This window comes from Spermophilus citellus, assembly GCF_964194105.1.
Source record: "Spermophilus citellus genome assembly, chromosome: 5".
NCBI classification, from domain to species: domain Eukaryota; kingdom Metazoa; phylum Chordata; class Mammalia; order Rodentia; family Sciuridae; genus Spermophilus; species Spermophilus citellus.
This window is the reverse complement of record NC_138186.1, coordinates 123,350,947-123,378,395: the sequence shown is the minus strand read 5'-3', so window position 1 is coordinate 123,378,395 and position 27,449 is coordinate 123,350,947. Positions and strand designations below refer to the sequence as shown.

General features: G+C 37.0%; 1 protein-coding gene across 6 annotated transcripts in view; it reads right to left on the bottom strand.

The window, feature by feature from the left end:
* Nucleotides 1-2,789: 2,789 nt before the first annotated feature.
* Nucleotides 2,790-27,449, bottom strand: part of DSE (dermatan sulfate epimerase) — a 74,314-nt gene continuing 49,654 nt past the window's right edge. For 2 of the 6 annotated variants that reach the window (XM_081296343.1, XM_081296344.1), the window contains 4 exons: nucleotides 14,645-14,898; nucleotides 12,144-12,383; nucleotides 9,738-9,945; nucleotides 2,790-7,599 (listed from right to left, as the gene is read on the bottom strand). In XM_081296343.1, the coding sequence (XP_081152469.1) occupies nucleotides 5,838-7,599; nucleotides 9,738-9,945; nucleotides 12,144-12,383; nucleotides 14,645-14,898 (2,464 nt within the window). In that variant the 3' untranslated portion in view covers nucleotides 2,790-5,837. Of the gene's footprint in view, nucleotides 7,600-9,737; nucleotides 9,946-12,143; nucleotides 12,384-12,791; nucleotides 12,958-13,367; nucleotides 14,623-14,644; nucleotides 14,899-27,449 lie in introns of those variants that run through there. The other 4 variants (XM_081296345.1, XM_081296346.1, XM_081296347.1 and 1 more) reach the window with 4 other exon arrangements.

The window sequence follows — 27,449 nt, the reverse complement described above, 5'->3', positions numbered from 1 at the left end:
TAAAGCCCAAGCCAGCAAGAGAATAGGATGGGAGTTGTCAGAAGCAAGTCATTCAGTGGAACCACAAAGAGGCTCAGAAACTGGCAGCAGGCACCATTGAAATTGGGGATGCCCCTGAGTGGAAAACGGAATCATGACAAGCAAAGCGCACTGGCCACAGCAGATGACTCTGAAGAGACTGGGAAGAGGGATTCAGGACTTACAGGTGAGCACAGCTGAGAGTGGAAGGGCTGTACTTAAGCAGAGGATGAGGTTGCCCCACCCAACTGTGAGACCTGTAGTCCCCTTATTCCACTTGACGTTGGGGCCCTTCTAAAAAACTAACTAACTAACCAGAGAACAGACTGGAGAGTCTCTCTGCTAAAAATTATTCTGTCCAACAGAAAACACTGTAACAGACTTCTCAAAAGGAACATCAAAACCCAGAAGATCATAGAACCACTCCTTCACCCTTCTGAGGGAAGGTTATTTTCCACCTAGAACAGCTGGTTAAGTGATCAATCAAGTAACAGAGAGAATAAAGACTTTTTTTTCAGACCAAAGGAAAAAAAATATATTCGCCTCCCATGCATGCATTCTCAGGAATTCAGGGAGACTATGCTGCACCAAAATGAAGTGTGACTGAAGAAAAAGGGAAGTGTGAGAAGCAAGAAACAAAAGATTTCCACAGTAAAGAAGCAAAGCAAAGCCTCAGGATGATGGAGAGTTTCAACCTGTCTACGAAACAGATGACCCAAATCTAGATATTTAGGCCATGTAGTGGAACACATGATTTTTCTCCTTCATTTCTTAAAAACGTGTCAGGACTTAATTGGCATTACAAGTATAAAATAAATATTCAACCGAAACATTTCTGGAAGCATATGTCATCTTTGCTAGTTAATTAAGCTACAAATACCAACCTCTTCTCAACATGAACCTGAGGAGGAGAGACTCAAACTGAGGGGCTTTGCCAATAGAAATTATATAAGCACAGGCAGGGAGAAGGGAGGGGATCTGGGCCCTTTTGTTTGAGCCTCCATTTTCTCATCTATAAATTTAGGGGACTCAGTCTGATCAGCTCAAGTTCCTTTTTTGGTACTAAACTTTGAGATAGACTTTTACACCTCTCCCTAACTCCTTTTTTCCTGATTCATCTAGACATCTGTCAAAGATGACCATATAGCCCAGATTACCTAGTACAGTCCTGGTTTATGTAACTTGTCCTGGAGTAACTCTGAACTGTTTCTCCTCTAACACTCAAAAGTGTTTGGGAACGTGCACCTGAGGAACTTCCGGATGCTATGGCCTAAACATGGAGGACTGAGGAACTTTAGGATTTGGGGGCTTAAACATGGACATGCGCCTAAGGAACTTCTGGATCCGAGGGCCTAAACATGGATGCCTGAGGCACTTCCAGATCCTAGAGCCTAAACATGGATGCCTGAGGAACTTCCGGATCTGGGGGCCTAAACATGGATGCCTGAGGCACTTCCAGATCCTAGAGCCTAAACATGGATGCCTGAGGAACTTCCGGATCTGGGGGCCTAAACATGGATGCCTGAAGCATGTCCGGATCCGAGGGCCCAAAGATGGACATGCACCTGAGGAACTTCCGGATCCGGGGCCCTAAACATGAATGCCTGAGGAACTTCCGGATCCTAGAGTCTCAACATGGACGTGCAATTAAGGAACTTCCCGATCCGGGGGCCTAAACATGGACGTGCACCTGAAGCACTTCCGGATGCTACGGCCTAAACATGGATGTGCGCCCGAGGAACTTCCGGATCTGGGCACCTAAACATGGATGTGCACCTTTGGAACTTCCAGATCTGAATCCAGGGGCCTAAACTTGGCTGTCTGAGGAACTTCCAGATCCGGGGGCCTAAACATGGACGCTTGAGGCACTTCCGGATTCGAGGGCCTAAACATGGACGTGTCCCTGGAACTTCTGTGTCCTTGTGCCTATAAAGGGCAGGGTGTGACTCTCAGAAGGGACATGGCCCATGAAGGGGAGCTGAGTATGGGGCCTGTTGGGAGGCAGACTGAGCTGTCACACCCTGAACTTGAATGTGACGGAGGCCTCACTTCCCAGCCTTCCCCTGGGTGTCACTTTCTCCCCTTCCAGTCGGTGCCGGGGAGGAAGTGAGACCAGACGCAGGGGCCAGGCCTGGAGGAGGGACACTGTCTTTCTCCTCACTTAGCCTGGCTGGGGACAGGGACGTCTTGTGACACTGGCTGCCTCCTGCATCCCTGCCCCAGGACCTCAGGGACCACAAGCTGGGACAGTTGTTGACATGATTCTCCCCTGGCCACTGACTCTCAGCCCTGGAGTCTGCCCAGGGAGAGCGCTGTCTCCCAGAGGGTCAGGGGGCCCCTGTGACCTGCTGCTCCTTACCCACCATCATCCTGGGCGAGCACAGGTCAGGACAACAGACGCTACTGAGATTGACATCTCCTGGATGAGCGGCTGGGGACTTTGCCTCTGTCCCCAGACCTCAGACACCGGATTATCCCTCCCAGAGACAGAAAATAACCCCACATTGCCCAAGACTTATTTTTAAGCTTTGGATTCTGAAATTTTCCTGCTGCCACCTTCTTTGTGAAGCCAGTTTTTCAACAGAGACAATATTCCAGGGGAAAAACAACCACAACAACAACATGGAGTCAATCAAACCAAGCTGACATATTTGGTCCTCCAAGAGAAATCTGGATTGGAAGGAGAACAGCCATTCTCAACTGGTGAAATAGTGAAGTTTCCTTGTCCTTATTTTGTGTAAGCAAAATAAATACTCTGATGTTAACTCATCAAATTATTTTTGATGAGTGCTTGGCTCATAGGAAAACTGATTCTGTTCTATGGAATGAAGTGTCACGTGATTTTAAAATTAAAAATGAAGCCAATAAAAAAAAAATAACATTTTCCTTAAAAAAAAAAGTGTTCCGGTTTGGAGGATAAACACGTGGCCCTTCTACCCATAACTATAGCCACTTTAACCTTATTTTATATTTCTAAGGAAACACATGAATTTATTTTTAAACTTATAAATTTAAAATTCCATAGCTTACTTTCTTTTAAAATTTGGAGAAGTTTCAGATTACTTTGTGAGTAGCTTGTGAACTATTTAAAAAATGTTTTTTAAGCCCAATAAACTATAAGGTAAATTCTTCTCTTTAAACACTTATTTTTCAGTGTCCAAAGTATTGTTAAAAACTTTCTTTTTAATAACCTTAGACTATGTGATATGTAAAAACTATGACAAAAATATTTTTTTCCAGAATTAATTCAATAGTCCAGGTGATATCTTTTAATTATTGAAACAGTCTAAGGTCTTCTGTCTGACTTTATTCACAATTGTAACAATGTTCTTTAATGAATGTTCTCTCAGTAAATGATAGGTCTCATCTATCATCAGGGCTGTTTATAAGTTAATTGGTTACAAACAAGGGAATATGTTACTCCCACTACATAAAACAGCTCTGTAGCTAATCATGCTCACATTTTGTTTAAGGCAAGGACCAAAATTCCTGCCAATCCCCTAAACAACAGCTCACATACTAGCCAATGAACTTGAAATGCTCCTTTCATAGTGAGCAACACAGAAACAGATTTCATAATTGATTACTCAGTTTCAAGGGAGATTTAATATTGCTTGGATTTCTTGAAGACACAAAGAGTTCCTTAGTTTTACTCAAACATGTACCATCCCTGATAGGAAACACATCTCATTATGAAGAACTGTGATTTGTTCTAGCATTATTTTTCACTTACCCATTTAAAATTACTGCCTGAAGAAAAATTTTTAAGTGAGAAAAATATTACATTCATTATAAGGAGGGAAAGAAAACCCCATGTAATTTTAATTCACTTTGCTTTAAAGATACATGATTACCATATTTTAAAAAATCACTTTTAAAATGAGGTAATGTGTTAGAATGGGTCATGCCTGTCTAGCCTTTACCTAAGAAAACAAAAGGAAAACTGGACTTGGCACTCTCTTGCACAGTTCATCTCCATTACAGTTTGCCTGAGTTTTGGATCTGAGACCAGGTTTGCCTGTAACCTCAAAGAGTAATCCCGCCCCCACCTTTTTTTTCAAAATTTCCTTTTGATCATTTCAAACAGTTCCTCTTTCTGAATGGGAAAGAGTAGAAGAAAAGAATGTTGAATGAGGTTAAGTAAACGGAGAATCTGTCACATAAAGCAAGTTTAAATCCCAGTAAGAGCATCCATGCAGGACAAACGGAAACATTATTCTTTTAAACAGTGTGTAATGACATCCTCCCCAGAGACTTTCCATGAAAAAGAAAAAATGCTTCCGCAGAAGTCATCTTCTAGATTCCACATATAATGAGGGAAGCATAGTTAAAAGTCAAACTTATGTTTTCTCTTTGTAAATAGGTCAAAATTAGAACTGCAAAGGTACTCACAGGAGTTTTTTTCTGAGTTCTTTCTTTTTTAAAACATTTTTATTACATATGGGTATTCCCATGAACCAAAATGAATAGTAAGAGGAAAGGTACTGTTATTACTTTAGATCTATAAATCAGTGAATGTGTTCTTACTCTAAAATTTAAGCCAAATAAATTTTCTATTTTCAAGGGAGAAATACATCAGGTTCAAATATGCTGAACATAAGTAATTTATTCTTTAAGTTCCTCCTAAGTATATCATCTTCATATAATCAAACGTCAATTGTGGATTACATTTCCAGTATTCTATGTTCTTGTTACCTTCTGAGGATATGATTGCAAATCACTATGAAAACTTAATGCTTAAAAACAAATTTTGGTGTTATTTAAATATCAGATGTTGGCTGTTGTTTTAAATGTTAATATGTTTAAACAACAGAAAAGTCAATAAACAGAGAAATTACTTCTTTTGAATCAAATACTACTTTATAAGTTTAATGAATGCATGTCCAAACAAAAATCCCACCTCAAAGATTTCAGAAAATGTGAATTCATTTTGAATGTAACCCGTTACACAGAAGAAAACACTAGAGAAAAATCACAATTATGATCTGTTTATTTAGCAAAATAAACTTGAAGAAAGTTTTCTATTAAAAACATTAAGAATCATATCCAGATTAGACTCCCTATATTCTTTGGTATTAAAATTCAGGATATAAAATACTTTATTTTGAAAAGTTTAGTCATGGGGTCTAAAAGAATTTTCCATAGAAGGAAATACAATAGTAAGTTGTCTGTAATTGTCTTATTTATTGAAAAATCAACAAATGTATAAAAGCAACCAATATATGCTTGCAGAGACAACATCATCAAGGAGATTTTGTGTATAGGTTTCCTACTGGAAACAAGTTTTAAGTTTCTAATGATCTTCTGCTATCATTTTTTCTATTATATGAATAGATATCCAGTTCCAATAATGACAAATCCTGTCACTCATTTCTTATAATTCTTGGAATTACATGATTTGGTATTTTTCACAATACGGTATCTGGAAATTGCTAATGGCATTAAATTTAAATTAATAATTATAAAACCCAATTCTTTCTAAACCTTTTTTTTATTTACCTTAAGAAAAAATATTTAAAAATCAAGCCTTTTATGTATTTCAAGAGTAGTACTTTAATCACTCCTAAATCAGCAAATCCAACACTTTCAAAAACATTAGGGGACAAACAAGCTATTCTTATTCCTTCGATAAATTCTTTCCTGCTCCAATTCTGATTTTTCCATGTCTCTGCTTTCTTGTATGAAAATGTCTTCCCTTAACTTACTAAAATGAATCTGAGGGGTAAAAAATCAATAACAAACTGGGGCTTTTTTGTTTTGTTTTTTTGCATAGACTCTTTGTGATCATAAAATGATCAAACAATTTTATGGCTTCAGTGCTAACACTGTGACTGGGAACAAGACGAATACAACCATAATAAAATACAGCTATCTATTAGAAGGACCGCATAAAGACATCTTTGGCCATATAGACTCTGGGACCTCTGGAAATAAGTCAGCTGCATTGCCAACATGACAAAGAAAATCGCAATGTTCAGAATCAAGAACAGTCTGGTGTATGAAGCAGACAGCGACGGAGCTCTGCTATGACTAGTTGTCACCATCCGCGCCTGTCCAAACCGGCCTTTCATCAAGGCCCCATTTTTATGTTTTTCATATGTTACATCTGCAAAATCTAAAAGGTCTTTCATTTCTTCATCTTCATCTATGGGTAGTTCTTTCTGTGCCAAAATCTGAGCTTTTTGTCGAATTTTTTTCTCATTGACTTCAATCTGTGCAAAAATATCAGGGACAGCATCCACAAATTTATAGCGTTTGCCTGATCTTCGGTTTTTCTTTGACTTGCCTTGCTGCTGCTGCTGTTGCTGTGATATGGCAAAAATCCTGTCAATGGCCTCCTCAGTCTGTCTCTTATCTGAAAATCTCAGCAGGCGCTCAGCAGTCTTCCTAAAGCTAGCTGTGTTCCGGACTCGGGATAGGATCTGCTTCTCCAGCAGCTGGAATACTGGCTTAAAATGCTGCAGGTTATGTTCCACAATAGCAGTGTAGTCCTTCACCTCAGGGACAGTGGTGCTCTTGATGGCTGAATTCCAGTCAAACAGAATTTCCTGGCGATCTGCAATGACCTGTGCAAAAGCAGACTGTCCTGTGGTCTCACCGGTCCACAGGTAAATTGCATAGGCATGTTCACTTGTGGCTATGAATACATCCAGTCGCTGAGAGTCTCCGTGGATGCTGAAGCTCTGAACATCTACAGATGGCCCTATGAAGAGGTAAGCTGCCCTAGTGATGGGACTTCGGAGATGCATGGTGACATTCACATAGTTTGTTCCATTGTAGGGATAGCCCCGAGGGTACGTCACTGAGGCAAGAGTTGCTTTCTCACTATAGCCAGTATCATCCATCCAGTACATTTTATAGAGTCCATCTCGCTGCCTGATGAAAGCCCCATGGACACCATCTACTACTGTCTCCTCAAAAGGAAAATCTACATTGTGGAAGAAACTTGCTGCCGTTTCCAGGGGACTCTCCTCTCCCAGGTGTATTTGGTCCACAAGGAGAAGAAGCTGTGGATGTAGGAGGATCAGATTCCTCTGAATGTTCTTTAGGTTGAGCCGGGGATTATAAGCTCCCACACCTTCCCCTCGGATGAAAACCACTCCATCTTTCTCCATGGCTGCAACCACTCTTCCCTGACAGTTAGCAGCCAGGTCATGCTTGTATTTAGACCATTTTGATGAGCAGTCTTCTGTGACCTGACCCTCCCAGGGAGAAAAGCAGCTCTTTGACACAGCTGGAGAAAACATTAGAACATTGTTGAAGAAGGTATATTTTGGCCCATAGAGAGCCTCAGTAATGAAAGGCACACCATTGGGAGCAAAAGTAAATGAGTTTTGATCAGGATGTTCGTGCCCTGCATTAAAATTTCTCCATCCTTTGATCCACTCTTTGTATTTGTTTCTGTGGACAATGTCATATATTGCACGTCCCCCAAGTTTTCCTGACTTGAAGGAAAGGAAAGATCTATTGACTTCTGCAGGCAGTGCACTTCCATAAGTCACAACACCCCAGTCTTCAAAATAATGCAGGGTAGGGGTGCCAAAATCTGGAGGAGGAACCGATTTCAAGCTGGCATCATACCTGAGGGGATTAATTTTTAAAAATTAAATGGTTTTCCAATGGAAGTGAAAATAATACCAGAACTGGTGCCACATGGTAATGTGGCTAGAAGAAACAACACACAAATGTCACCCAGAGCACCTACAGTGTGGACTATATTAGGGACACTTCTGAAAACACAGATAATTGGCATGCACAAGGGTAAACCTCTGGTGACTAAAGAGGAGTACAATTTGTGATCCTTGCGTTTGAGACTTAACTGACTTCTGTTGCTAATTTCTACACGGACATTCTTCACTTGACAATTTTGGAGCTGCCACCCAAACTACTGGGCCCCACAGATATAAGCATTTCAAACTCAAATTTCTAGCCAAGAGGCACCTTTTCTAGGAAACTCGCGTTAGGATCTGGGGTCTTAACAAGCCTAGAATTGTTAAAGGAACTGTTTGCCAGGAACTGATTTTATTGACTGGTTTGAAATCAGTTCCTCCTCCATGTTTTTTTTTTTTTCTAAAATAATTAAAATAGGGAGGAACTTCACACATTAGATAAAAATGTATGGCCAGTATTACATTTGAAAACATAAATGGGTGAAATTCCAGGAAACTATCTAATATTAGCAAGTTTAACATTGTGATAACTACTGCCTAGAGCAGCTCTAAAGGTTTATTTTAACTTTGTTTTAATTTACAGGTAATGCCATGCTTCTTAGAAAAGAAGTGACTTCTAATTTTTATTTATGATAAATGTTTATTATTAAAGTAATACAATAATTAACTTTCACAGTGATTAAGAACAAAGGTTGTTTAAATTAGGAAGATCTCCAAACATAATAATGGAGAGGAATATTTATTTTTGAAGATCTTGGATAACTGCCTTGACAAAGCCATGTGATTTGCTGCTCAAGGAAAGAGAGGTGGACTCACATTATTAGCTCTTGTATACTTGGCCTAGTACAGTCACTCATGGTACAGTTGATCTCATTGCCCTTTGATTTGCCCTTTCATCTGTTGTTCTAGAGTCTCAGTTTCAGGACATCAGAAATCACGTCTCTACTGAGGTTGAGTATACTATTGGCTTAATTGATAAATCATATGATTTAACAAATACAAGCTGAACTGGCCATCCTTCTCTCAGTTTTTGATTGGTTTGTATATTCCTATAAAGGCATATTTTTAACTAAGCTTAGACTTAGCATTAATCTGAATCCAATAGTTGGCTCTTTAGAACTCTCTTGGTTACATATTCATGGTAAGTGAAAGTATTACTTTCTTTTTACTATTAAGTAGTTACTCCACACCCCTCAAAGGAGCCCCAATGGTTGTACATTAATATATTTAGCTCATCTATGAAAATAGTTATAAAATGCTAGTTAAACTAGAGAGTTTCCACTTTTCTAATGTTTTTTTTCTCCTTAACTGTGTAAACTTTGAAAAAAAGAATAAAGAGAAGCAGACTATAATCAGCTTATTTTGGAGCTGAATGCAAATTTCAATAGCCTGAAAGTCATCAGGGATTAATGATTAACTAGTTCCCTGTAATTTTGATTTTAACTTATTGGATGCCAACAATATATTTGGCAATATTTTAAAAAGGAGACGCAAGCCTCTCCTTCTGGGCTTAAAAGATTACGGCAAAAAAAATTACACGGTCCTTTTATTATCAAAGTGAAGCTGTCAAATACTGTCAAGCACTTTTAAACATTTTTGAAAGTTTAGGAACAGCTTTGCTATTAGAAGATTATAATGCTCCATTTACCAAAACAAAACAAAATATTTTACTACCTTCTTATTTTCATGTGATCATAAGAATAATCTGTGACTTAATAATTTTGTGGCTTTCTTCTTAAATGATTTAAAAAATGGTGTTGAATCAAATCAAGCTTTTCTGTGAAATAGAAAAGGCCTAAGACATCTCTAATACAAGAGAATCAAGAACTACACTGTGTAATTATATCTTGAATGAAAAGAAATGTTTCTAGCAGTTTCAAATATTGTGGTAGAAGTTAAACTAAAGCTGCACATATTTAGGTAACATGGAGAAGAAGTTTTAAAATGGATTTTATATTAGTATTTCCTTTTAAATGCAAAAAAATAGTGCACAGCATGAATAGCACCCCCATTACTTTTTCTCTTTAAAGCCAACCCAATGTGTCATACCAGAGAAATTCTGTGTGCAAAGTGCACCAGCGCTGCCCTTTGGATGGTGTCCCTGGACCTTCCACCACACGATTCCTTCTGATTTGGTCAGCCAGCCAGTTTCCACTGCCATTACGCATGACAAATTTATCCAGGAACACTAATTGGCTTTCTGGACCATAAAACCAGTTGTAATTTGAATCCGCAATGGCTACAGTTCTTTGAAACCCTGGGGAAGGAAGTTTGAAAGAATTGAGATCAGCTTAAAACTGTATATTCACATAAAGATCTAAACAATGATTTTCAAACCTAGCTGCAAATTAGAATCAATGGTGTATCTTGGATAAAATAAAACCATGATGTCCATGCTCTATCCCACATCAATCAAAATCAAAATCCCCCTGAAGGTCTTCCATAAATCTTGTGTGCAAGCTTGTATTTGTTATGTGGCAATTTGTCATTGATAACAAATATGTCACACTTATAAATGTATATAAACATTTTACCCTCTTTGTTCATTTTTCAATATCCATATTATGTACAACTATATTTGCATCTTTGCATGAATATCCTCTTGTACACAGTAAGTTCCTGAACCTGGAACGAGTACTAGCTCTCCCTCAGCTCAACTTGCATTCCAGGCCAGGACAATAACACAAAGTACTCCCATTTGATTTCTAATAAAATTAGTGTATATAAGTAATATAATGCAGGACAAAAACTTAACTCCCAGAAAAGATTCTGTTGGAATCTGTTTATGTACTGCTGGAAGTTAAAGAAGTAGAAAATGCAAGGATCATCAAGCAAAGAATTGTTATTGGATTAAGGAAGGAAGAAAAAGAAGGACAGATATGCTCCAGGTACTCTTGAAAAAGAAGACTGGGAGAAAACTCTGGGCCAGATAAGAATAACCATCACCAGAATCCAGACTATCAACTGTAGCAAAAAGGAGATTGCAGTGGAGAACAGATTGCTAAAACACAGAATTCTTTTAAAAATGCCACCATGATTGTATTCATATAATTCACAGCTAATAATTTCTCCTTCTAATCAACTAGTAAATGCTTTTCCAAGTAAATCTTAGCATAAAATGTGATAGTACAAAGATTACATCAAGTCTGTGAGCTCCTTGAAGGAGAGAATATATTTTATTTCTCTTTAAATCCCCTGCCTAGTCCAATGCCTGGCATATAGATGTTCAATAAAAGTTTATTGAATTAATAAACACAAACATGTGAATGCTCCCTTTACAGGCGTTCCTATTGTCTTTTCCAGTTTAGAAAGTAGCCACAAGCACAGCTCAGGATAGACTCAAGCCCTTCGACTCAGCCTAAAATGGCTGGCTATTAGAACTCTGCTCAAATTATAAAAAGCACTGGGACCTCTTAGAGACTCCTTTCTTTAGAAGGACTTTGTTTACCAAGATGAACTGCAAGGCAGCCTCTGCTGTATGTCTAAGAATAAGCAATAAAGAATAGGCTCTGAATGTAAGTCTAAACTAAATCTTAAAATGATTATTTTGTTCACAGCATTTTTTGATAACTAATCCAAGTAAGGAGCTTCTAATCCATCTGTATTCAACCAGAGCAAAATGGTTTAAAGACTGTATTTTGTGTTATAGGTCTAGAATTACCAAATAGAAATTGTATTTTCTGGGGGCAGGGAGATCCATCTTGATGAAAATTTATCTCCTAAACTATTTCTAATACCTTAGTTCTGTTTTACAAATAAAGTGAGTTACAAAGCTCTCCTAGAAATAAATAATTAAAACACATGTGCATGCATGCACACCCTGGCACGTATTTTAGAGCCAGTTGTCTTACAAGGCCAAACTACACAGCAATATTAAATTGAAATTTTATAGAAGTTGTTGCTTTTGTTTCATTTTCTATATACTATACTGGTTATTTTTTAAAAAAGAATAATAAATCATCAACACAATATGTAGGTATAATACATTTTGAATCATGTCTATGTGGTTCTGAAGAAAAGATTAGAAATTAAAACCTACAATGGGATTGATCAGGGATCACAGAAAAAGGAAAACTGACATTTAATCCTTAATGTTAATATTTTATTAGATTCGTAAAAATGAGTTTATGAATATTCAAGTTTGTGTGTGTGTATGTGTGTGTGTGTGTGTACATATGTGTGTGTAAAAATGTAAGAACTGTGGGGACTAAATATTATATTTGATCCATTATGCTCCAACCTTTATAATACCTAAATCATAAAACCTCATGTTGGCTCAAAGTGCTTTACCCATATGCAGCTTTTAAATTCAAAATTTTCTTTGTTTTTTAAACAAATAATCACTTTAATCTCAGCATAAGAAACCTCATTTATTTTCTTTGCCTAGCTCATTTTCATAGTCAGAAAAAAATTATAACTGTGCAACATTTTCCCACTTCTAAATCCTCACTATACCTGGCAAGATGGTTCTGTACATAAATGCAAAGTGTTGTCTGAGCCATGGATGGCCAAAGTGGTTGATGTCAAAGTGCCTCTGAACAAGAAACATATACTGGAAGAGTGATCTAGTGGTGTAGCTGCCATAAGCAACTCCTTCATAGAGGGAGCCATCTGTCACTTCCCGGAGTAAGACCAGAGATTTCTCCATGATGGTCAGAACTTGTTTGGTCCATAAGTAGGCTTCCTGGAGGTACCCTGAAGGATGAAAACACATGCAAACAATGACAAAAGACTGTAACAAAGCATAAACAAAAACATGACCAAATACTAACCTGAGTTATCTGACCAGTTTATATTATTACAAATTACATTATCAACCTCTCATCCACATTATAAACAACACCCTGTTAATCCAGGTTTGTAGTGAGTCCATGATGTGAGTTAAAAAGTTCTTGAACACAAGTCATTTATCAATTAAATGAAAATAAACCCTTAAGTATCAAGTAATTTCCCAATCATCAGTAAACTAAAACTACATCATGTATAAGATCACAAATGACATGTAACTTTGTAAGATAAGATTTGTACATTGAGACTCTTATTCAATTTTCCTAAAAAAATGCCTGAAAATATATTTAAAGTTTACCACTTTGTAAAACTTACAGTGTTATTTTATAGAATTTGTAACAAGATACAGCATTATAAATGGTAGACCATCTTCAATTTGTCCTGTCATTAGAAGACAGTCTCTCATTACTTATGTGCTTTTAGATTTCACAGAATTTGAAAAGGTAGCACTGAAGAGTTGAGAAATCTTTGGAATGGAAATCTAATGGTGAAAAAAAAAAAAAATTCAAGTGTGAGTCCTGAGTCTGCCAAAAGTGAGCTGCATGACTTTGTTCAACTACTTTTTTAACCAGTTACATTTGTTCAACTACTTTTTTAACCAGTTACATTTCTCAATCTCCCCACTGAAAATTCAAAATCTAAAACATCTTATAAAATCTTTTGGATACAGAAATGCTAGCTTTCAAGAATTCTTACATTTAGACAAAAATAAGAACTACTTACATTTCTTCAGCATTTATAATTTACAGAGCACTGAAAAAAATCTTCTTAATTCTTTTAAGGACCCAGTTAAGCCTTGTTACCCCAAAACTACAAGAAGGGTGCCTTGTTCCAAACCTATGGCACATGACACAAAATGAATAGAACTTTGATCCAAACCTAGGACTTTACCATGGTCTATGAGGTGTGTCAGGTGTGAGGACTTCCAGAACTCCAGATGCCATTAGTTCTGGGCCTAACCCCAGGCCCCAGGCTATGACCTGGCCCCCAACTCACAGAGACAGCATGCTTGCAGGCTTGGCTGTAAAGGGGTGACTACTAAATGTCCCTTGACTCCTTCTGCCACCCAGCTCCGTACCGGACATGGCAGTCTTCTCAATACTTTTCTAGTTCCATCCTTTGTCATTTGAATTTAAAATTCCAGTCATCATCATCTTTTCTTTTCTTTTTTTCCTCTGTGTCTTCCTTCTCCATCTCCGTTTCCATGGAGGTACCAACATGACTGATGCCTAAAACCAGGCCACTGCTCCTTGGATACCACATTACCTGATTTTCCTGGTTTGTTTTTTTCAAAAATCCCCTTCAGGCATTGTCCACTAAAATACTTTGTAAACTACAGATCTCTGTTAGTACAAGGTACTGATATTGTTGTTAAAGGAAGATTTTTTTTCCCTAAGACTTAATTTAAAAGCAATAGTTGGTTGATATGATAAGGGAGAAAACCAGATTTGGGTAAAATCTGTTGCTGAAGAATCTATAAAATGTTGAGTAATTCTTATGGGGTATATAAATAAGAGTCAAATTATTTAGATTTCCAAGCTCCAATTACATATTTAGTATTCTAATAATTCACAGGGATCTTAAGAACTCTTTTTCCTAAATACAATCTCAGTCATTTCTAGATTTTCAAAGGAGCTAGAATTATGCTAGCTACAAGAACAAAGAAAATGTGACATTGGGATGTATGTAGTATGTTAATGCAAAGTAGCTAAACAATCCACAAAAGTTCTTTCTAATTTTGACTTAAACAATCTAGTCTGGTTGCTTTAAGTCTTTAGAGAAAAAAACAAGAATAGTGAAGTTATGAGTCACATCTGTGTGCTAGGAATATTTATTTCAAGTAAGACCTTCATTTATTCCAGACTGGCTAACTTCACTGTCAAAATGAATATTTGTCACTGACTCTATACCGTAAGGATATGGCCTGGAATGATTACAAGTCATAATTAAGTACCATACAGGCTAATATAACTAGCAGAAATTAAGGAAGGTATATCCTTTAATTAACTAAGAGATGCCCTGAGTATTACTTCATTTCACAGGTTTAGTTAGGATACAAGTATGAACATGTACCTAAGAAGAGTTATAAAAATGCTTTGCTCACTACATGGCAACGATGACTGATGTCAGGTCAGGCATCACCTTGGCCATGATGTGATCACACACACCTTGATTCATCAGAACTAGGCTTCCTGTGAGCAAAGCCATGCAGTTGGTGGGCTGATGATTGTGCAGGTATTGAAATCCCCATCCTCTCCTGTATGAAGTTTCATACATATATCCTGAGGCATTGGCAATAACTTCAAGAAACTTCTCCTGTTGTGTCTTGCTCAGGTAGTTGTATAAGAAGTCATAAGCAGTGGCAAAACCAACCAGGGAGTGAGCAAGTGGGACTTCATCCCAAGGAGCATCTTTCACCAACCTGCAAAGAAAAATGAAATACATAAATGAGTGCACTAGGGCTCAGTTTTCAGCACTCTTCATAAGTGTCTATTTTGCAGAACTACAGGGCACAAATGCAGAGATAATCCAAGAGGTTTTAATGACATAGAATTGACTTTCTTCCACATAAGACAGAGGCATAAAGTATGACTCGTGAAAGTTAGAATTAACACTTTTTTTTTCTCCCAGACTTATGGCAACATCAAGTTTAATAATTTTTACTTTTTGTGTTTTCATTCTTGATGAGAGGTGGTAGAAAATATTCAAAGAGATCTAAAGCACAGAACATGTAATGGCAAGGCAAAATTCCCTGGAGGATCTGCTCAACCAGAGCTCAACCCTTCCTTTCCATTACCTAAGGGGCTCTCAGTTCTAAGTAACTTATGGCTATATTTTTAATAAAGTTGAACAGGAATATCTATCTTATTTCCTATGACTGGTCAATGTGAAGGTGTGATCGTCTACAGCCCAAGACCTCTCACTATAGATAGACTTACATGGTTAACACCACAATGGGAAAAGTGGCTAAAAGGCTAATGTAAGTGGGTTCTGATTCTACCTCAGAATTTCTATATTTCCATTATTTCCCATAAACTGCACTGCTGTTAAGGTCCTTCGAATACCTTTCAGTGAAGTCTAAAAGCTGACCTGTGAAGTATTACAGTGTCATTTACTAGGCAGCCAAATTTTTGTCTGACTCACTAAAATATTTTGCAAATATTTTAATAGTGTGTGGCCTGCATTAAAGGAAGTAAAAAAAAAAAAAGATCATTCACAATCAGAACTAAAATGAATTATCCATTAAACTCTTCTCACCTGTTCAGGAAGTATTTGAGTAATCTCGTAGAGAGGGAAACAAACTTAAAGTGTACTGTGCTTGGGGAAGTCGAAGAAAGTCCTCAGGAATTATGCTGCTGCTTCACATTCTATTCCATGATCCCTGAACCATTTTGGCAACTGAGTAAAACCTTTCTGCTTTCTCAAAGTGGCTTAAAATTCATAAGACTAATTTGAAGAGCTACAAGGAAATGTCACATTTTGAAATAAAACTATCAATATATGTATTTAAAAGATAATGATGCTTAAGTATTAAGGAATTAAATATGAACATTTAATAGTGGGGATAATAACTCCCTAATTTACAAGTGGAGATGAGCATAAATTTTGAGATGTTTATAACAACAATAATATAATATGAAAACCTCTGATATGTATCTGTAATTAAGCTACAGGTTCTCCCAATGCTATTAGAGTTGGAGTTAGTGAAAATTAAGATCCAATATTTTGCCCAATGAACTCCAAAGACCTTAGGTTAAGTACATTTTTAAATATTCTGAAAGATCAACTCTTCCAGATTATGTTCTTCTTTCATAAGTTTATGCTAGAGAAGACATCTTGGTAAGTCCTTTCCTGGTCATTCTGTAAGAATTTCAAAACCTCCCCAAACAATATTTCATTCCCCTTTCCCCTTCCTTGCTTTCCTGGCCCCTTAGCAGATGTACGTGTATGTCTGTGTATGTTAGTGTGGGTGTATGTGTGTATCAGTCACAATAGGATCTCTAGTCATAGAATCGTATGTAGCACATAATAGACTCTCAATAAACATTTTTGGAAAGAAAAGACAAAGGTCACCAATCTATAAAACCAGGCCACACTGTTGACAATGATTATGTGATCATTGTGAAATCAGGAATTTGGAGGGTTGCCTTTGCATTTATTAATAACTTCAGCTTTGGTGATATTCCCTGGTGCTACTTTTGGTGATATTCCCTGGTGCTAAAAGGACTAACATTGACCAAATAGTTAAGACCAAATGGTCACAGAAAAAGCTGCCTTATTCTAGCAGGTCAGCTTACCAGGGTATGTACTGCTTGTAAACAGAGAGTGAGAATGTGAATTAATTCCCTACTTCTAGGAAAAAACCAATTCAGACTGAATGCTTATTGTCAGGGAGCTAGAAATATGTTCCTGGCTCTCAGGGATGGGTGATCCTGACAGAGGCCAAGTTATCTAAGTTATCTGGTGCCTAGCCCTGTGTTGTTGAACCAGGTCATGATGCATCTCTAAATGACAGCTATACCCCACCATGATAAAAATGAGGTCAATGAACTACTACTACCTACCAACCTTCATGCATTAACCAATGTATTTACCTATTTATTTATAATCTTTTTTTTTTTTTTTTTTTTTTGCAGTACTGGGGATTGAACCCAGGGCCTCAACATGATAGGCAAGTATTCTACCAGAAACCACATTCCCAGCCCCATGGGTTTATTTTTATAGGTAATAGAATACTTAGTATAATCCCCAAACTTCAAGAGATATTATCAAGCAAATTTTTGTGAAAATTCCCATGCCCCAATATAAATTTTCTTATTTCAAGGATTTCCCAATTCAACAAAACACTAGCATACAAGTAAAAGATTGGTTTATGGTCCTTCGAACCTGAAGGACCCGTCCCACATTATAAAAGCTGACCTGTAATATCTGTATTTCAAGAAGGCTATCTAGATTCTACACAGTTATACCAAGCCTCAGATTCAAAGTGTAGTAATGGAAGAGACCATATTTTATAGTCTCCTCCATATTTTATAGAAATTTGCTCCTAGCCTATGGGTGGCAGCAGAAAAACTCTTATTGTATGGGTGTCTGATTCTGACCAGTGATTAATAAATTCACTGGAAAAGCTAGTTAAGTGAAGAATCATTAAAATACATTAATTAATAAAGCAGACATCAATTTGTGAATTTTGTTTCAACTTAAAATACATTTATATGTGTTCACTAATCTTTTAAATGTGAATCAAAGCCTGTTCTTTATAATATGGGTCTATGGATGAAGTTTCACTGTTATTTACTGAAAAGAACACACACATATCATCTTAATTTCCAAGTTTGATTTCTTCATTATACTGAAAGAAATAAAAGACATTTGTGAAGGAATGTAGAATCCTTCCAGATTTTTAAGTTTCCCCCAAATTGTTTGCAAATATCATCGAAATAAAATAACAATATTTTCTACAGTAAGTTGTTCCAAAGGATTTAAATTGGTTTTAGAAACATTAGCTTTTTCCTTCTTGAACTCACACTTCATCTATTTACACACTATTACTAAAATTGTATAATTACATGTGTCATTGAAACTGGGATTAACCATCTACAAAACAGCAGCTAATTCAGCTCCCTACTCAGTGCACTGAAATGCTTTCTTGGTGAAATCAGTGAGAGGGTCAACAAAGGTGGATTTATTTTCATATTGAATAACTTAATTGGTCAACCTCTGAAAGATGAAGAACCCAGTCAACAAACATTCAAAATAATAAAGGTACGATATTATACAACCATGCAGTGGAATGGATTTTGATGTAAACCAGTATGAAAAGTTTGCTAACATGGTTTGCAATTCTACACTGTGACTAATTTTCATAGAACCACCATCAGTCTAGTTTTAGTATATAATCAAAGAAGAATATCCATAATTATATGATATGGTTATTAAAATGTGCTTCCCTTTTCAATCACACATCTTCGTGGAGCTGTGGCTTTCTTCATATACTTCAACCAAAACAACACACTGCAAAAAATCTGAACACAGAAGTAGGCCTGTGAGATTTGCAAAGATGAAAAACATTTTCTATCTTACAAAGTATCTTACAAAGTACTTTTCATTTTCAATTTTTTTCCTAAAAATGTTATTTATGTTAACATGAAATGAGTGTACTATTTTTAATATAATAAATATGAATAAATACTTTTTAAACTTCCCTTTTAATTTGCAAATGACAAAGTTTACTAGACATGGCCCCAACAAGCAATGTTCTTTAATGTACTCATTAATTTTTAAGAGTACAGAAGCATCCTGAGTCCAAAGGTCAAATACTGCTATTTAAAATATTTTCAAAGGTGAATATATATGAAATAGAATGATTTGAACGTGGAAAAGAACTATTAATTTCCTGGGTTTGAGGGTAGGGTGTTGGTGGGGACATAAAACTTATCACAAAGTGCTGTTTCTGCAAACTGAATTGCGACCACAAAAGGAAGAAAAGAGGCATAAACATCTTCTCAAAATTTAGCATCCTGATTCTTCCAAATTTTATTATGACAATTTTATAAAGATAGACAGCTTCCACTATCATAAATGCCTTCTGAACTATTGATTATGCATAGAGTACTATAGTAGGGAATCCAAGTGTATATTACTAAAAATATGACAGTTTGATTAAATAACCAATAAAAAGTCTAGTAAAATATTGATGTTTTATATATATCTGTATTTATTAATGTTCAAATGACTGCATCTTAAAATTTTTCATATAGTTTTAATAAAAATTATTTATAGAAAACAATTACCTATCAAAATATTAATTTTTAGTATTATAAAGTCCATAGAATATTACTACTGGAAGTTTATAGAGTCAAATTGCTATAACAAAATGCCACAGACAAGGTGGCTTAACCAACAAAAAAATATCTTCTCACAATTCTGTGAGGTAGAAGTCTGAGACTAGGGTGCCAGCATACTCAGGTTTGGATGAGAACACTCTTCCTGACTTGTAAAAATGGCCAGCCTCTGTCTTGCTGTGTGCTCCACGTGGCTTTCCTAAGTATATGAATACAGGGAGAGAGAGCACATTCTTGGTGTCTCTTCTCACAAGGGCCTCAGTCTGGTAAACTCATCTAAACCTAACCTCATCTAAATCTAATCTCCTAAAGGTCCCATCTTCAAATATGTCCACATTGCTGGTTAACTAGGACTTCAAAATGAATTTGGGGGGATACAGTTCAATCCACAGAACCTGTCTACTTCACTTAGACAGTAATTTTAAAACAAATACTCAGAATAAAAGAAATTACCATTTAGAATATAAGTGGTGCCAAGAGATAACTAATACTAATTTAAATTAATCAACAGTATATACGAAATAACTACTAAAATTAATGGGGTAACTCAACTCTCATTTTATAATATATTATGGCTATTAGTCCTATTTCTAACACTTTGCAGAAACTAACAATTTTATACCAGGCTTTCCATATGTGGATATATTCTGAAAATATATTCTATATTCTAAATTTGTAATTTTTAAAGTGTGTTTAAATGAGGAACTACAATTTGTTAAATCTTTCTGGGAGAACTAAACCAAAATGATCCACTTCTTTTTTTTTCATTTTCAGAATAATATATAGTACAGTTTTATAAACTTAGAATATATTTACTTATAAAATCATAAAATAGAAAATTTGTGTAAAAAAATCTGATTCTAGACACCAAGATAGTTCCAAAACTATAAATTTTAGAGAAAATGAAATAAGAATTACAAATTTAAATTCAGAACAGTGAACTCTTCAGAAACTCCTAACTACAAACTTAAGTAGAGTAGCCTCAACTCCATATCAGCTAGCTTCATTGCAACTGTCTCTAAGGGTCACTACCACTCCTTGGCCTGCAGTGTCCACACAGAAACACCATCAAAATATGCCAAAGTAAGGTCAACTCTGTTTTTAAAATCCAAAAGTCTCCTGAAGGTAGCAACCTGAGAGAAAGTCCTTCAACTTTCAAGAAGTTAGGATAATTGTGTATTATATCTCCTTTTAAAACCATGACTAAGGCGAAAGTAATTCATTTCCCCCCACCCCATTTTACATGTGAAAAATAACTATGAAAGTTAAATGTCAGTTAAATCTTTTTTGGGGGGGAAGTACAGGGATTTAACTCAGGGGCACTGGACCCCTAAGCCACATCCTCAGCCCTATTTTGCATTTTATTTAGAGACAGGGTGTCACTGAGTTGCTTAGTGCCTTGCTTTTAGCTGAGGCTGGCTTTAAAGTTGCGATCCTCCTGCCTCAGCCTCCCAACCTGCTGGGATTACAGGTGTATGCCACTGCGCCCAGCTATCAGTTAAATTTTGGAAGCCATTCCTATAAATTTAGCCTAATCAGGAAGTGGATTTCTAACCTGTGGCTTTTCTTAGGAAGCATACTGGGGCCTTGACAGTCATTTGCCACAAGCAGAGTGAGCTATAATATGGAGGCTTGACCTAAAGGTCTTGGAATAGGTGCTTAGTAATGCAAGTAGCATATTCAGTTAAACTTCAGTCTGGTTTGCATATTCAAGGTGTCTGATCAGGTGGCTAGAACTGGCTTTGTCATTGCAAAGCAAAATACAGGATTTATCGCTACAAGGGAGAGGTTATACTTCACGTTAATTAAACACACAGTATGTTAGCCATTACATACTTTATTTCTTCTTCACAACCCTCATTCGGTGTTACATCCACATTTTATAGATGGTAAGAAGAGAATCTGGATAGAAAAGTAATTTGGTTCAAGATCATATAGTTAATTTACATGACGAAGCCAAGGATGGAATCCAGAACTATCTGAATCTATACTTGTCTTTACTTCTCCCTGATGAGGAGAAGCACTGTGCTTTCAAAGTCACCAAGGTTATAATAAGAATCCAGAAGAAGAAAATGCCAGAGTTAAGGGACCTACCAAGAGGCAAGCAGAAAGTATTTCTGCAGAAATCTAATAGTATTCTAAGCCCTGAGATTTTCATGACACCAGACATGAAATATGAGAAAAGGACCACATAGTAGAAGTTACTACCATTTTGTGCTCATATGGCTGCTCAGGATCCACCCCAGGAACCTGTGAAACTAATCACAGAGTTCCCAAAACAAGTCTCTCCCTCCCCACAGACCTCTGATGAGCTTAGGGCTCCAAAGGCACTCCAGGGAGAGCTGGCCTAGGGGATGGTGGGTCTCACCTGCATGCCCAGAACCTTCTGTCACATTAGCTGAGGACAAAGACTCTCTCCTTGACTCAACTCCATCCAGGCTCCTCTGAGCCTTCTTTTCTCTGGCTCCTGACCTGACCTTGATCTACAAAGGTTTGAAAAAACACTGTAATAGTTTCTAACATCTCAAGGTCATATCCCTAAGATGACCCTCTGGTTCCTGAAAGTGCCTGCCTGAGAAAATCAAGCCTCCAAAAAAATGTACTCTTTGTTCCTGCCAAAGTGCCCTATTTGAAGACAGGGTCTCTTGTCTTCCAGTCTGTGGGAGGACAGAACCCTACTTTCAATAATTGCCATCCAGCAGACACAGTGTCCCAACCGCAGGCACAGTGACCAACCTTTGAAAATTTCACTTCCTTAGTCCTACTAAAACCCTGCCTGGTCCCCCTGCATTCCTTTGTTCTCCCTTTAAATTGCCTATCACTTCTATACAAGTTAAAGTTTCAGTTCCATTTACACTGGACCCCTTTCCACATTGAAATAGTTATTACTGATTTAAATATGTCCTTACCACTTTAACTAGTGTCCAGTTTTATCTTTGATGGTGGCCAGAGCTAGAGGAATAGACATATACAATGTGCTCTTATTTCAAGATTTACTTTGGGGGCAAAACTACTTTTCCTATTTGGGAAATTGCTAGAAAGGTAACAGTATAATAAATGGAAGTTGATCAGTATCTTCAAGGAAAATAATTTATGAGCCCAAAATATAAAAGATCATTTTCTTCCACAATCTATATTTCTATATTTAGTATATCACTAGATGTAAGATAGCAGAACACTACCACTTAATTTCATTTTAATGCTATTAATTCCATGTCCCAATTTTAAAATATAAAAACTAAAAGGAATATTCGTTTACTTAAATGGAAAGTGTTCCATTATTTGTAGACAAAAAGAATTAATCTAAGTGTCAAAATGTGCCACGTTATTGAGAATAAAATGAGAGTAGTGCTGTTAAATGGGAAAGGTACTGTACGTCATTATTCCAATATTTAATCCACTGGCATGAAGTCCTATTGCCCAAATATCCAAGAATTCTATCCTCAACCATCTATCTAAGTGAAATCAAACAGCATTTAAAATCATAATCCCTTTTAACTGGTCAAGTGTGCTTTGGGCTAGTGTTTGCCCAGAAAGGGTCTGAGGAAGAAACATGATAAGGAAAATTAATCAACTTTGTTAACAAGATCTTGGTCTTGGCAGAATGGCACAGCTCAAAGAATTAGGGTTAAAAGCAGGCTTATCTATCAAATTCCTATCTCAAATTCTGAAAGAATCTCTTATGATAAAAAGAATTCTAAAACCTAGAAATGTGATCAAAGAGAATAACCCAGATTTGCCTATACTATTTGCATAAGCATAATCAAATCATTTTTGCCCATTTCAAAAAAATAGCTTGGTATTTTATATGTAGACATGTTTTACATTTACATGTATAAAATGTAAAACAAAATATGTTTCAAAAAGTTCATCTGGGCAGCTGATTAATACCATTACTTCAGTCTGTGATTGTACAAGTAAGTATCCAGTGATCAACTAAGAAACCATACCTGGAAGTAGTTAATACCATTGTAAGAAAAAGTTAAATATGCAAGAATAGCCAGTATGATTAAAGGTGTCTAGCCCTTTCAGGGAAGGAAACATAAATGTTGGCTCTGACTGTAATTAGTAAACTGTAATAATTGTATAAATTTGTACGTAGTTATGTATATCTTTTAAAATTCAATATAAACTTCCTAGTATGCAGTATCAAAAACAAGTCATCCATTCCAAACCTAGCATGATGCAGAAAGGGCAAAGTTATGAGTAAAGATCTAAATATTCTGACATCAAGTATGCCCAAAGGAGAAAGGTTTAGTCAAATTGTCATCAACCTTCTAATGAGGTCAAAATGCACCCCACTAGGCCCCGACTCACACGGTGGACAACCAACCATTTAGAACCAGAAACAGGCAGAATAAAGTCCTCCTCAAAAATGTCTATACATATATTACCTTCCATGGCAAAAAGAATTTTGTAGGTATAATTAAGGACCTTGTGATGGAAGATTATCTTATATTTTCCAGGTGTGCCCAATGTAATCACATGCAGCCTTGAAAGCAACTCTTCTTGGCTGTGGTGAGAAAGAGATGTGACAATGGAGGTGACCAGAGATGTAACACTGTAGGCTTTGAAGGAAGAGGAAGGGAGCCATGAGTAAAGGAATGTGTATGCCTCTAGAAACTAGAAAAAGCATTCTGTACTAGAGCCTCCAGAAAAGAATAAAGCCCAACTAACATCTTAATTTTAGCCCAATGAGACCCACGGTAGACTTCTCTAGAACTGTAAGATAAATCAGTGAAGTGTGTGGTAACTTGTTACATCAATCACAGGAAACTAACATAAAAATGTATTTGTATATAAAGGTAGACTGTAGTCAAGAACTACCAGAAATTTGAGGAAATCCCATAATAAAAGTGAAGAGAGCTGGGTGCAGTAGCACATGCCTGTATTCCCAGCAGCTCCAGAGACTGAGGCAGAAGGATCACAAGTTCAAAGCCAGGCTTATCAATTTAGCAAGGCCGTGAACAACTTGGCAAGACTCTGTCTCAAAATTAAAAATAAAATGGGCTGGGGATGTGGCTCAGTGATTAAGTGTCCCTAGGTTTAATCCCTGGTACAAAAAACAAAAACAAAGAGAGACCCAAATGAGTAACCTGATTAATGTATTGCTGAGGGCCATTGCCAAGTAGGAATGAGGCATCAAAATTTCCTTGCTAGCGTACCCCATGTTAAATGGATTTCGCTGTTGACATTGCATGTAAGGTGACCTTGCTCAAGGAAGGCGGATCTGGGTTTAGAGATGATCAGGTTTGAGGAAGTATCCGGGTCCTTGGGTTTAGGGCGTTCCCGGTTTTAGACAATAGGGGTTTTAGGGAAGCTGGAGGTTGAAGATTATTGCTGCTGGGATTAGGGTGTTCCTGCTGCTTGTTCCCGTTGAGTTCTCATGAGATTCAAAGGAGATTGGAAAAAAGCCTCGTGGAGTAGGTGAATTGAGGGGAGGAGAACTGGGATTTCCCCAGAGCGTGTGTGGAGGCCGGTGTGAGTTCGGGAATAAAGAATTGCTGTTTGAATCTACAAAGCTGTGTGGTGGCTCGTGATTCTGTGCCAAGCCAAGACATTGGCAATGTATCTGGGGAGAAATTAATTCATGAAGGAAGAAAAAAAATTTCAAAACAGAAAGAAAGAAAGAATAGCCCTTGAAACACAAAATAGGCCCTTGAAAACCAAACAATAAGAAGGTAGACTCAATAGAAAGGTTGAGGGAAGGTTGAAGAAATCTTGAGAAAGCAGAAAAATGAGAATGAAAAGATAATAGGAGAGGAAAGAAAAGCAGGTGAATATCTGAGCAAGAAGAGAACAACAAAGAAAGAAGAAAGAAAAGGAAAAAGAAAGGGGAAAAAAAGAAGAAATACAACTGTCTCAAGAAAATTTCCTAGACCTAAGATTTCCTAGAGCTAATTTCCTAGGGCCTGAGGTTCCAGATTGAAAAAATTCACCAAACACCAAGCACATGGATGAAAACAGACCCATTCCAAACCAAGAACTATCATGCTATAATGTGACACAGAAAAGAACCAGAAGTTTCAGAGTAAAATATCAGGTTTCATTCAAAGCACCAGCAATCAGAATGCAATCAGACATCTCAATAGCAACACTAGAAGCTAGAATACTACAGACCAATGTCTCCGAAACTTGGAGACAATTTCTAAGCTATAATTCCATACCCAGTCAGACTACCATTGGAACCTAAGGGCGCAGTTAACAAACACAGAGAAACATCCAAGGTCTCAATGACCTCTCGTAAACTCTTCCTCTAGAAAGCACTGGAGAATTTCTCTACCAAAATTACAATATATATCAAAAAAATAAATAAATAAAACAACATGGACCCACGGCACAAGGGATCCAATACGAGAGAAAAAACAAGGCAAGGGCCTTGTTTTTTTTGCTGTAAGCAAAGCCAGCACTCAAGAAACCTAGATCAAAGCAAGTCAAAAGGCTGTGGCAGTCCCTTCAAGAAGACACACAGTTAAGAAAGGTCTTATGAAGAATGTCTTCTTAGAGAAGATCCTTATAACCGACTGTGAGTCTGGTTGGTAACAGTGCTAAATGTATGGTAGAACACTAAGCAAATAAAACAACAACAACAAAAAGCTAGTATTAATCCTAGAGAAAATAAAGAGGACAAAAATTGAAGTCATCATAGTATACAAAATGGTTCACCTGTCCATAACTTCTGCCTTGTTTAAATAGGCAAACTATTTAAACAAAAAAATATTAATCTCATTAAAGTTACAATCTGTAAAACACAACAGAACTATATTGCAATGAAAATGACAACATATTCGTGTAAGAGTGAGAAAAAGAGAGATGGTACAACTCTAAGCCAAGGAATACCAAGAACTGTGTGCCATCACCAGAAGCCAGGTGACAGCAAGAGACAGTTTCTCCCTCTAGCCTCCAGAAGGAACCAACCCTGCTGGCATCCATAGTCCAGACTCCTGGCTTCCAGAACTGTGAGAGAATAAATTTCCATGGTTTTAAGCCACCTGGTCTGTGGTACTTAGTTATAGCCCTAACAACAAATATACCAACTTTTAAGAATCTGATGTCACTGCCTTTGAATACCGGTACCCCAACTCCTGCTGCCTGAATATTCAGACACTCCCTGTTTAAAGAGCAGTCCTCAACGTTCTGATAACATGCAAAGGAGGAAAAAATTACCTGGTATAGTTTTAAAATATGAATGACCCTCTAACAATGGCAAAAATAATAGTCAAATCACTAAATTTCTCTGCTCTCCTAGTTAAGAAAACATCAAAACCCCTTAAAATGCAAGGATACAACAAATGATATTTTACTTTCTCTTATAGTCCTCTCACAGTATTCCTGCTTTGTAATATTTACTAAAGTTTCTTTTACACTGAAGACTGAGGCAGGAGGATTGCAAGTCCAGGACCAGCCTTAGCAACTTAGTGAGATCCCCTTCTCAAAATAAAAAAAATTAAATTAAATTAAAAAGGGCTGTGGATATAGCTCAGTGGTAAAGTGGCCCTGGGTCAATCCAGTACTAAATAAGACAAAATAAATTTAATTCATAATATTCTTTTTAATGGTTTTGTTGAGGTTGTACATATAAGTTTTTGAAGTTCAGGGACCCTTCTAAAACAGCAGACAGACTGCAACTGATTTTATTCTGGGCATCAGTAGGAAATAATATGCCACAGAGTTTATTGCATTCAGCTCTGGAAACATGAAATGTAATTATTAATTACTGACTTTCACTCCTTCTTAATGAAAAAAAGATGCTTCCCAGTGTATTTTGGGAATTAAGGATTATAAACACTAGAATTATAGAATAAAGAGGCCATGCAAAGTGTGGTGCAGTCCCCTCCTGGGAGATGTTCAACAGGGTTATCATAAGGGATTCTCTAGAAAGGAAGCATGTTGGGCAGGGCTTTCAAACTACAGATTGTGAGAAGAACTAATGGCTTTTGACCAGCATATTTTAAATGATTTCCATGAAATAGAACAGAATGAACTAGAAAACAGCAAGAGTGCCAAGCATGATTTAAATGCAAGGGTTGCCAGATGTGGTGGTGCATGCCTGTAATTCCAGCAGCTCAGGAGGCTGAGGCAGAAGGATCACCAAGTTCAAAGCCAGCCTCATCAACTTAGCAAGCCC